At 44.6% G+C, this 13,099-nt stretch overlaps 1 protein-coding gene across 1 annotated transcript in view; it reads left to right on the forward strand.

The window, feature by feature from the left end:
* Window positions 1–4,619: 4,619 nt before the first annotated feature.
* The window catches only part of nrg3a (neuregulin 3a), a 139,579-nt gene continuing 131,099 nt past the window's right edge, over window positions 4,620–13,099 (forward strand). The window contains exon 1 of the mRNA XM_076158769.1: window positions 4,620–5,343. Within this exon, the coding sequence (XP_076014884.1) occupies window positions 4,620–5,343 (724 nt within the window). The remainder of the gene's footprint in view (window positions 5,344–13,099) is intronic.

Raw genomic sequence — 13,099 nt, forward strand, 5'->3', positions numbered from 1 at the left:
ATAATGGAACAATTTTCACTCAACCTGCAATATCCAGAGTGTCAACCTTGAAACTAAATGTGATCTTCCTCTGTATTACAAAGTGACAGGCGATAATGTCACAGACATTGGAGTTCAGTGTATTAGCATGTAAGTGTACTTCAAGCCTGATATTCACCCTGAGTCCACGTAGTAATCTCTCCTCTGATTATTTGTCTGTACTGACAAAAGGGACACAAGGTCACAGAAAAGACAAGATGAAGCATTTTTGGTGGTGTTTGGCGTTCAGTCGCCTCAATAGAACAGAACCACAGAACATGATCCTTGAACACAGGCTTAGATAAAGAAAAAGAAGAAGATATATGTTCAGTTAGATGTAAACATGTTCACTGTTGCCTCGGAAACAAGAGTATCTTGATTTTCCTGTTTTTGTAGTGAAGATACTCATGTTAATGACTTCAAGTCCTTCAGGCGATGCTCAGGTCACTTACGCCTGAAAGTGGGTCACCGGTTGCTGTTTGTCGCTGTGGTTCTTCCAGGTCTGTAGGTCTTTAAATGACCCTGAAATAACATCTGTAATAACATCTGGGTGCCTTCTCACATCAGTTTGCTGCTTGCACGATGTCGACCCTTAACAAGTGGAGAGATCAGATTAATAATTTTCATGTAAATGAAGTGACTAATCAACTGATTGACTTAGATGGTTAGTATAGTATATTACGTTAGTATTTTGCAGCTTAGTTAGTGTTCTTAATGTAATAGAAGTAAGTCAGGTGCCATCTTCTTAGAGACAGGGCTTAACATGATCTACTGAAACTGAAACATGAAAAATCTAAAATATTAAACCCATGAGATTGAAAAATACGAGCTGTATGAATTCCCCCAACCTTTTTTGACCTACAAAGTTTCCAGATGTTTGTACAGGTTTACGTCCAACTGGGGCTCTGCTCATAGTGGGAGGAGCTTAAGAATTCTGAAGCACTGAAAGTAAAATCAGCTTCCCTGACGTTTCTGCACGTTTTAGCCTGAGTTTGTTTCTTTTTCAGGCTGGATTTTGCAGTATCAGGCCTCACAGGGCAAAAAACCTGCTTCTTAATTAAAGGGCAAACAAATTTATTGTCACATAAAGACCACAAACAACAAATCAGCTATATTGTGAAAGGTCAAAGTTGTATTTTGTCCAAATCTAACAGCAGAGTTATTCGATCGTATAGAAGAGGCTCATAAACAGCAGGTCTGCAGTCGAACAGAATATATAGATAGAAATGTATTTATCTAAAAAATCCTCATAATTTTGCCGTATTGAGTCCCACTCAGTTTGACTGGGAGCTTCAGAAGAACAACGGGCAGGATGGAGCAAAAACAATGATCTCATAGGGCTTATAGGTTGGAATAACATGTACAACAATGTATCCTCACACGTAAATACAGCTCAGATATCAACGGCAGCCATTGGTTTCTGGATTCGGCCGTGTATTGTTATTCATTTGTCAGACACGTGTTCATCTGTAGGCTCTGCACGTGGCGTTTGTGTTTTAAGGCCCAATGTTTGTGTGTCAGACGAGAGGAAGACGTGTAAAAAGCAGCACCGTCCTCTCATGTCACCCACGGGAGCAATTCAAGGGGTCTCCTGCAGGCAGATGGCTATCTGCATGGGTTTATGGGCCTGTGTGTGTGTGTGTGTGTGTGTGTGTGTGTGTGTGTGTGTGTGTGTGTGTGTGTGTGTGTGCGTGTGCGTGTGTCTTGTTAAGCTATCACACCGTACAGACACACTCACTCATACAAAAGGGGAAGCGGAGCATTTTAAAGCTTGTTGTACATTGTGGTGTAAATTATAAAATCGATCTCAACCGATTCAATCATGCAGCTCTTAACCTCAGCCAATCACAAGCAGCTTTACTCTCCAATGACAAAGAACCAGGAACCAAAAACAACGACTTTATATCAATAAAAAAGCTTTAAGAAAGAAAGAAAGGAAGAAAGAAATGAAGAATATATTGAAGTTATTTTTTTTTATCTTACTGTGCATTTCACAGTAAGAGATCTAACTACTACTACTTCTTCCTACAATAATGATAATAATAATATAATAATAGTGATGATGATGATGATGATGATGATGGTAGTGGTGGTGGTTTATTATTTTCATAATCATAGTAGAATAACTATAATAGTCCAAGTAAGTGAGCAAAATCTTAATATAATGTTATGAATTATTAATCATATGCATATATATACAAATATATATGTATATATATATATATATATATATATATATATCAGGGTGTAAGTTTACTTATAAGATTAGACCTGGAACTACAAATCATTCACAGAGTTCGTATTTGATGATTTTAAAAACATTTTACAACGATAAAATGTATGACGAGCTTTAGCTTTTGTTCTCATAAATATATATATATATAATTATATATTGCTTTTATTTATTTATTTTTAAATCGACATGTTCATGGTGCAATAGATTTTGTTTTATTTATTTATGCAGTGTTTTTTTTTTCTTAATATAAGAACCCCCCCCCACACACACACACACACACACACACACACACACACACACACACAGTCCTGTGCTGTGATGCTGAGCTGGTGGGCGGGGCCATCTGAGTGATTGACAGCTCCGGTGTTGTCCCTCTGCTCTGATCCGTCTGGGATAACCTCTCTCTCTCCCTCTCTCTCTCTCTCTCTCTCTCTCTCTCTCTCTCTCTCTCTCTCTCTCTCTCTCGCGCTCTCTCTCTCCCCCCTTCTCTCTCTCTCTCTCTCCCTCCCTCTCTGTCTCTCTCTCTCGCGCTCTCTCTTGCTCACTGTGTCTCTGTCATTATCCTAATCCCTACACACACACATGTACACAATCATGCACACACACACCTCCACTCCCTGTTCCGTTGTTTTCTGTATGCATCCTGCATCTTTACTCACTCCCCCTGCTAACGGAGGTGGGCATGCTTCCCAGTGCTGGTGCATCTAGCAGGTGCAGTCTCATTCTCTCCTCCCTCCCTCCCTCCCTCCCTCTCACGCTATCTCTCCCTCTCTCTCTCTCTCTCTCTCTCCTTCCCTTGCTCTACCAGTGTGCACACGCTCCGCTCTGCATTCCCCCCCCCTCCTTTCATTCGCTCTCTCTCTCAGCGGTGGCGGCTCGGGGAGGCAGCTGTATGTGCGTCTGCATGAGAATTTCCACAGGTAAAGACAGCTGCATCGTCGCATGTTCGCAGCCCCCACGGCGGCTGGGGGGGGAATAGATAGAGAGACGAAGAGAGCGTGTGAGGGAGCTTCTGCTGTGGCTGCAGGTTCCCATCCCGGCGCGGGGCGAACATTTCTAATCTCAGAGAGGAGGAAGGACAAGCAGAGCATCCCAGCAGCCCAGCCAACAAATCACAGGCGGACTGGAGAGAGAGACGGGGGGAAAAGCAGCGTGCCCAAAGAGTTATTTCCCTCCTCTTCTCACCTTTGATTCCCTCTGTGGCGGAATGTTTGCTGCGAATAGATGAGGAGAGGTTCGTGCGCGCGTGCTGCAGTATTAACGGAGAGTACAGCGAGACAGCAGGGCGCTGAGCGGACAGCTTGGGGAAATCTGATCCACAGTCGACAGTGGAAGGAGCAGGATCGCTCGTCGCAATTGCAGATTTATCCTCCCTGTGATACCTCAGCGCGACAACACCCCTCACTCTGCCGCTCGTCTCCTTCCTTGGCTCGAGTGCTGCTTTGAGGGACAATTAATTGGATTCCGTTGCTTTTATTTTTCTAGAATTTTGAGTGCCCACAAGAGGATTCCGAGAGGGTTTGGGTAGATTTGGAAAGAGTGACACGTTGAGGGCAAAGAATAAAAAGGAGTGGTTGATTGGGAAGACGGTGGATTTCCTTGGAGAGTGAAGGACAGACGCATCAAAGCCAGATCTCTCTGCTCCGTCTCTCTTTCACTTACAAAAGAGGGCGAGATTTGGGGGAACTGAGGGATTTGGACTCAGGTGAAGCCGTCGGAAGACTCTACATTTGGGGAATTCTTTTGGTCCTGGACTGGGTGAGGGAACGCAACCAAACCCACATGCAAGTTTCACACCCCAACAAGACGACATCGTCCTGAGGTGGAGCGAGGCAGAAATTGCAGAGGATTTTTGCTGCAATGGCATCTGAACGTTGATGCCACAGATTCTTCACGGGCACTGATGTAAAGCCGTTCCTTCCCGCCCACCTCTCCTTCCCACCGCTCTCTTTGTCTCCGTTTCTGCACATTGACTCCAGCCGCCTTTCCCTGCGCTGAATCGGGTTTTTATTGAAGTTGGCGATAATTGTTGCTTCGGCGTATTCCTGGACGTCGGGAGTTGTGTGGGACTAAAAGCTGACTAACAAGGCGATTATCCACCTTGCCGAGCTTTTCTGGGTGTCTCTGATTGGCTGTGTGTGTGTGCGCTTGTGTGTGTGTGTGTGTTTTGTGTTTGTGGATGCGCGTCTGCATGTATCCCCTGCACCCCTCCCTACCTCTCCATCCTTGGATTACATCTTACTCTGTGCATTTTTGAGCGTCCGATTCCTTGGAGACCTTTTCTCACCCCTCTCTTCATCTTCTCTCGATGTCGGGCGTTTTCGGGCACCTTTCTGCCATGTGCCCATCACTGGATTAACCCTCAATGAGCCATAACGGACGGCACGGAAGGATGACCGAGTGTTCTGGGGCAGCTGTTTCTGGGGCAGTGATCCTAGAGGAACCCGAGGGGTCAGGGGGTCCAGGGACCCGGGGAGAGGGCCAGGCCCAGGATCAGGCCCCTGTACGAGCATGCCCATTTTGGCCTCGCCAGCAGACATGGTTGTGTGTGGTCCCCTTACTTATTGGTTTCATTGGCCTGGGATTGAGTCTGATGTTGCTGAAGTGGATCGTAGTTGGGACAGTGCAGGATTATGTGCCGACGGACCTGGTGGATGCTAACCGGATAGGACAGGATCCCATTTTCCTCTCTAAGCCAAGCGGCATTCCCAGAAGTCCCGACACCACCACAACTACCACAACTACAGTCGGAGGCGGGAACCCCACAGGTAGAACTGTTACGGTGCCTAAAGGTAGAACTCGATCCGCTACTACCACCACTGCCACAAACCCTAGAGGGGGCGGAGCCTCAGGCAGCCAAGTTACTCCTCGGAATCCTGTAAATCGTAACGGACGCGGACCCTCTGGGGTTACTACGACCGCTGCTGCACCGCGATCTACTTTCAGGGTTGGAGTTGGAACGCCAAGCCCTTCTCCACTCAACCCGACGGTTCTCCATGACTCTACTCAGCTCTGGATGCCGCAGCAAACCACGACTGAGGCACCGTCCACCATGCTCACCACGCGAACGCACAGCCACCGCAAAACACGTAAGTCTCTCATATGAACACAGATTCGCCATGGGTTCCCAAACAAGTGGAAAACGTAAACATCGGAAAGGTTTTAAGATTGGTGCTTGCATTTCTATTGGCTGTGGTGTTGATTGGTTGATTGTTTAACATTTCTGTCTGTCGAACTCTGTTGTGGCGGTACACATCTTGTTGTTAGCTACATGCTTCTGAGCTCATATACCTGACACTTGTGTAAGATGAGAAATAAACAGCAGAAGGATCAATAGCGTGCTACAGGAAGGCAACGTGAACTATCGCAGGGGTCAATGATCGCATTTACTGATGCAGCTGGTTGAGCTCTGTTTCCTTGCCAGTGATCAGCTGATTGCTGTGGGCGGGAAGCAAATTGCACTGTGAATCCTTTTTAACTATGTTTGATGGCTTTAAAACGTAATACACATGAGTCAGGTACCTTTGACCTTAAGCTGATTAGACTGGTTGTTGCACACTGTGATGTATTGAGCAAAACCATGTTAGCATTGAATGAAGTCAGCGAGGATGAGTTGTGATTAAGCAGTGATGGATGAAGGACCTCAATGTCGTACCTGAGTTAAAGTTTGAATTAAAAAATTCTTGACAAATACTATAAACATACAAAGTTAAATAAACTTATTATACTAATTTCTACTATGACTACTCATACTAACATCTATACCACTACTACTACAATTACTACTACTTTTACTGCTACTACTGCTACTATTAATAATAATTAATAGCAATAATGAGTTACTTAATAACCTTGTTTTGTATTAAATGTACGTAACAAATGATCAGTAAAGTAAATGCTGTTCCAGAAATAAGCAAACCAAAAATGTACGAATCAATGTATGGACTGATTCATTCAGTCATTTGTCACTGTGAGAGGAAAGTATTGATCTTCAATATTTGGATCATATTTGTGGTTGTCATCCTGGTCTGTAGGATTTTGAATGGATCCTTATGAAGGACGATGTGAGGACAAATAGTAGAAGAAGAGCATAGATGTGACGAGGTGTTAGCCTCATTATAGCGTAACACAGTTCAGTTAGTGAATCCAGGTACGTTGAGCTTTTATTGTGGAGGGAAGAACCTTTATCTTTGTGCTGTAGAAGAAACAACAACATGGATCCATAAGAGGCCATTAAAGACCTACCAGAGCAGAAGAACATCTACAGACTGACACACTGACAAAGGAACAACCAAGTTTAGGAATCATTTACGACACAATCATTAGATGTTGTTAAATAAAATTAAGCAGTAATATGAGGGTGATGAAACTGCCTTTCTTGGTTCCAAATCCCTTCATCCATGGGCTTCATTTCATGTTTATGGTGATGGAACGCAAAACTAAACTGAAAGTATTTACTTTATTTGTCCAAGTGTGACTGAGTGAGTGAATACACACATTCAGGTCAGTGTGAGAAAACGTCTGCACTGAAAATGCAATGGCAATGACAAGACTCCAGAAATGTTCTCCTAATGGTGGAGCCTTCAAAAATGGGACTGAATATTTTATTGATACAAGCAGATATAAAACATGAACGTCACTCAGAGAGAAACAGCTGGAGGAGGAATGTTTCTACTTCTATAAGCCGACGTCTCTTGTTTCGGTTGGTTCTTCACCATCTCTGCCCTTGACTGGAGTCTTGATATGAACAAGTGTTATTGATTGGGTGGGTGGGTGTTTGGAGGAGGAGGGGGGTTCTTAGGGGAATCAATGTCTGCAGTGCCCCCCCCCCCTCTGAACACACATGCTCCTTTCCGGTATGACAGATCTGTCCGCTCAAAATTGTGTCAGCTTTTGTGATAAATTGGATCTGATCGTGGCTCTGGTGAGTTATATAGGTTCTATATGTTTAATGCTACATGTATCAGGTCAGTCTGCTGTGGCACACTCACATGTCAGAAGGTGAGTCCATCAAACATATCAAGCACATATCTGCTTTCAAATTGTTCTGTTTGTCATAGAAAGTCAATAACAACGACAGCAGAGATGTTGGTCCATACGGAGTCTTTTATTCTTTAGGACATTGACTAGAACATATGGTCGTTTAAATGGTCTCAGATGACATAATATTACTAATAATAAATCATTTGCGTGCACGTAAGAGAGGCCAACAGTTGCCAAGGAAACAAACGCTGTACATTGTACAATGATTGAAGTTATAAAATGTTACGCTGATGATGTCATGCTGTCCCAATGACCTGACAGAAGGGATCATGAGCTATAGGGAGCAACAGCCATGTTTTGTTCCTTTTCCACGTGCAACTCATTCTCTACCTCGTACCTTTTTACCGACGGCGACTGAATGGGAAGCTGACGCGCTCGTGACGACAGGAACAACAACCCCACTCAGGGGAGGAGTCAGGTGATGAAGAGATTTATGATCCAACGTCTTGTATAATGTTAATCCTTTACAAATTAACCTCTTTGCACTTTGATTTAGCATTGCATTCACACACACATTATCCTGCTGGTGTGCAGATGAATGTCAGGATCCCGGCCCACCTAATGGATGTTGTATGTTGTGCATTAATTTGCGCTAACCTAAATGGCCCTGTAATGAGATTTGGGCTGGAGAACTGCTATTAGTCTCTCATCCTGTTTGCTGTTGTGATCTGTGATTTACACGACGGCCGCAATATAGTATATTCAATTATTGATAAACGCCGTGGCCCCCGTCCCACCTGCTGTGACCGCACGTCCTGGCCGCTTCCTTTGTGTCCGGCACAATAGAAGCTCCCGGCTGGACGTTCCCGGTGATAATTAGAAACAGAGGAGGAGAATTGTGTGTCATTTTATTAATGGGAGCAAAAAACGGACCCTTTCATCATCCATTCATTTATTAATTAACCATTAGAATAAAGAAGGCCTTTTCTCCAGCAAGTGCTCGCGGAAACCATTAAGTCTCCCTGATGGATCTCCCAGGGAAAATGTCACTCCGTCTCCTGCTCAGCCCAGTAAGTTCTGCTGCGGCCCGTTCGATAATCCTGAACACCCCTCCCCCTCCCACCGCGTCTGTTCCACCGCCCACACGCTGCTTCGGTTTGGAGAGGCCATCATTTCCACATTAGCCGTCCATTATATGTGTTAACGTGTTATTCAGCGTGAGCGAAGTGGAGGTGCCGGCGCGCACAGAGACGGAGAGCGCTTCATTCATTGAAGCGTCGGCGCCCATGTGCTCTCCTGTGTATGGATACTGTACACAGCAGCACAAAGGGAGAGTGGGGCCAATCTGGTGACCGCATACTGGCTGTGTGACCCGCAGTACACCGGGAAACTACAACATGTGAAGGGAAACACAGACTTTGATATTGGAGGGTAGTTCAGGCAGAAGGAGCCACGCCCACTCGTTATGCTGAAGCGTAATGAAAATATAAAACAAAGATAAAACGTAATGGATGAAAGTGATCAAGTTCATTATGTTGATGCAGAAAATGAATGAGCACTTAACGCTGCCTTTGACTGAATGTCTGGGTGGAGGTATGGATCTATTGAGGGACAGCCTGAGGACAGATGGACAGATATGGATGGCAGGCTAGATGAATGGATGGATGTGTGGAGGATAGACAGACATATGGATGTACGATGTTCCAGTAGTTGTTTGTCTCTGAGGGTTCAGGTTTCAGTCTCTCGCTCCGCCGCGCTGCCAACGATTGATGGCTGGCGGCGAGATGTTTTTCAGGGGAAATGACGCTGAGGTGACACGTTTAAGGGACTCTGCGTTTCCAGATCCCTGCAGGGGAGTTTGGAGAAACGCTTTATGCTCACATCGACCACAAAGACGTGACAATCACACAAAACAAAGTGCTGCTTATTGCCGCTCCCAGTGACACAGCGTGTGAGTGTTCACGTCAGACGGCTGCTCAGGACGGGAAGGGAGGGAGGGAGGGGGAGGGGGAGGGGGAGGGAGGGGGATGGGGGGTCTTTGCTCTTTAGGATAAAAACCAAACAGTGCTTCATTTGAAATGCTAGAAAGCCTTGTTTGTAGCTAGCTAGGAATGCTTACACTCTTGCTAGGAATGCTAACACTCCAGTGTCACGTATGACCACAGAGCCTGCAGTCACACACCCGAGGCAGTTGTGTCGTTTACCGCAACTTTAATAATAAGGTGAACGGCCTGAGGGTTGCTCAAAGGAACACAGGCGTTATGTTTGAACTCAGAATGACTCAAAGACCAAGGTTACATCACTGGATGCTAATAAGGAGCAAAGACGGTGACATTAACTATAAATATAATGGAATTGATTCATTTTAGTCTCCTTCCCTCTCTCTCTCTCTCTCTCTCTCTCCTCCTCCTCTCTCTCTCTCCCTGCCTCCCCCCTTCCCCGGGATCACCCTCCTCCTTTATTTGCATTATAAAATCAATCACTGGCACAGTTGATAAATGTTGCATTGTACATTTTATGGGATCATATTTTTTATTTACTGTAACTCAATAGAGAATCATTATGACTCTGATGTATTTGCATACGGCGCTCAGGTTGACTTTAGCGCCACAGACACAACGTGTCTGTGAAGTTCAAGAAGAGTAAAAGACAACTTTAGAGTTCATTAAAATATGAAATAAAGACACAACATGTCTCTAAATCCTCTGATCTGTGTGTGATGCTGCTTCTCCGAGTCACTGACAAAGAAGCAAAAGCACTGAGACTCAGTTGGACAGAGGTCAGAGGTCAAATGTCTTGCTGGTGTTTGCTTGTTCATCCTTGGTCACTTCAGTTATTCCACCTCTTTGATTCCAAATCCTGCTTCATTAGCCACATACAAACTCCACTGTTCCTCTGTGACAGCCAGCGAGGTCACAGGCGGCCATGTTTGTGTTTCTCTAATCATTTTACAGGACAGAGTTGAGCTTTCAAATCAGATTTTAGCCTTTCGACCAGATTTTAGAGTTCACAATCTTCACACTTGGATTAGTTGTGCACTGAGCTGCTTAGTGCCCCGATGGCGTGTGTGTGTGTGTGTGTGTGTGTGTGTGTGTGTGTGTGTGTGTGTGTGTGTGTGTGTGTGTGTGTCTGTGTGTGTGTGTGTGTGGATTGATGTAGCCTGATTGCTTCTAGGCATCTGAAGCTTTGAGAGGGAGATTCTCTACATGTGTGGAGATGAGCAGAGATGTGTGGAGATGTGTGGAGATGTGTGGAGATGAGTGGAGATGTGTGGAGATGTGTGGAGATGTGTGGAGATGTGTGGAGATGAGTGGAGATGTGTGGAGATGTGTGTAGATGTGTGTAGATGTGTGGAGATGTGTGTAGATGAGTGGGTGTTGCTCTGCGTGTTCACAGCTGCTCCTGTATCTTTTTGTTCTCTGCATTGTTTCCAGTCCGTCTACTCCTCCATTATGTGTTATGTAGAAGTAATACCTATTGTGTAAGTTATCTTATCTTATCTAAGGTTACATCATCATGAATTCTGCACCAGGCCTCCCTCTGTGTCTGTATGCCTCCAGGGCAGCAGCACTGACATGTTGGAAACGACACTTGATTGGCATCTTCATCATGAACATGAAAGTAGAGAGTTGAAAGTCTCCTAAAAGGGAAGAAGTCAGTCTGCAAATACTTTGTAGCATCTGAGTAGACGCACTTCCTGCCATACGGCTCCACTTCCTGTCTGCGCTGAGATGACTTGGCGTGAGTTCTTTTGGCAGTTTTCATTTCCAGCTCTCCAGTCACTTTAGGCTGAAGGAGCCGCAGAGATGGCGGCGCTCGAGCGCTAACCCAGGACATCAGAGGCCCATCACACCGCCGCCATTACGCTTTTAATTCCTGGACTAAACCTGATGTCACGTTGCTTCATTCTGATGAAACGTCCTGCAGCAGGCAGAGCCATGAAAAATGAATGTGGAGAAAGAGAAACATGTTCAATATGAGGAGGAAAGTCTGAATAATTAACCACGTCCCACTGACAAATCATCCCACGCTCGCTGCCCCAATACACTCCACACTTCTTCTTCTACTCTTTAAACCATCGCACAGGATTTAATACAGGGAGTCACAAACAGCTGCACACTTATGAAGAACGGACCACAACCATTTATTTATGTATTAATTTATCAATCTAATTTTTTTTTTCCCACACGTAGATTAATAAAAAATCAACAACGGCGTCTTTTTGATATCAATGTTCTACTTCTGATAGCTGTATTGACCTCAGACTCTTTGGATCAGAACTCGGTGAGTGACAGCAGGTGAGACGAGGAGAAGAAGAAGAAAGGTCTGATTTTAATTAAAAGTGAAATGACAGAAAGTTCAGATGAGAGTGAAAGTAAAAAAATGGAAATGCAATATTTCCTCATTTCAGAATTTCATGACAGCAAAGTTTGGAATTCCCTATCTGCACCTCTGTCCCTCCCTCTCTCCATCTCTCTCTGTCTCTCTCTCTCCTCCCCCCCCCCCCCCCCCCCTCTCTCCCTCTTCCACTCTCTCTCTCTCCCCCCTCACTCCCCCCCCTCTATCTGTCTGCTCCAGATGATGATGAAGTACAAAGTGGCTAAATGCAGCCGCTAACTTCACTGGAGCTTTTAATAATGAATTGGGCTTTAAGCTCCTTGATTAGATGAGGTTTGCTTCGTTTTATCAGCGCCGGTGGCAGGAAGGTGGGAAAGTGGCGGCAGGCGAAATGGAAGAGAAGTTAATTCCTTTCGGGGGATTGGCCTGCGCTTTGTCAGTCGCCATGTAACGATCTGCTCTCTCTACACACCTGCACACACTGCTGCAGTCCAGACGTCATGATGTCAGCTCATTCAAAAGAAAAGGATCTGATCAAGCAACATCTGCACCACATGATTGGACTCATCATCATCATCATCACCATCTTCATATCCTCCATCACTGAGGTTTTGTCTCAGAATGTTAGAAACAGATCTCAGTCAATCAGAAAATTCAGATTAGCTACTCATGAAAGTAGTTTAGCTGTGACCAAGCTACTTTACATGACGAGCTCCTGAGAAAACCATGACAACAGTGCTCACCATGGAAGCTGTAAACAATTATAATTGTAAGATACTGGAAAAGCTACACTGAGCTACTGAACAAAGTAGTAGCTTCAATACTTGTAGCAAAGTAATCCTGTATGTATACATGTATGTATGTATGTGTGTGTATGTATGTGGGTGTGTGTGTGTGTGTGTGTGGTTGAGCCCTCTGACTCCAGAATCCTTACTTTGTTTTGTTTCTTAAAATCCTTCAGCCAATATTTTCTTCCGTCTTTGCCTCCTTTCTTCTCCATTTTCTTGCTTCTGTCCTTACATACACTCCCCCTCCTCTCTCTCTCTCTCTCCCCCTCCCCCCCTCTCTATCCCTCCCTCCCTCTCTCTCTCTCTGTCACCCAAGGTCGTCCCGTCTGAATCCTATCGACCGCTGATTTGATTTCACATTCACAGATTGAATCTCTGTGGACTTGAATATGTCGGAGGCTGAAAATGCTTCTCCATAAAAACAAGTTCCTCCCTTCAGATACGTCCGAGTGACATGAAGGGAATTCCACTGTCATTATATATCATTTATTTAGAATCATATACAGAAATCATGTATCTTTATGAATGAGATCTGATGCTGTCAAAGGTTTGCTGACATTAATGGAGTCTGAAGTCTTGATGTTATTGATTATACTTCGGATAATATTAGATTATTCTATGATGTAATTTAGTTTTATTTTTTGATTTTGTCCCTCATAGTTCAGCTTTTCTTCCTGTTTTCAATATTTATTAAGTCTAGGGTGAAGCTGTCCTCTGTGTCAGGGACGAGCGGTAA

This window comes from Genypterus blacodes, unplaced genomic scaffold (assembly GCF_046128005.1).
Source record: "Genypterus blacodes isolate CSIRO-AG114 ecotype Tasmania unplaced genomic scaffold, CSIRO-AGI_Gbla_v1 ptg000086l_1, whole genome shotgun sequence".
In the NCBI taxonomy this organism is placed as follows: Eukaryota; Metazoa; Chordata; class Actinopteri; order Ophidiiformes; family Ophidiidae; genus Genypterus; species Genypterus blacodes.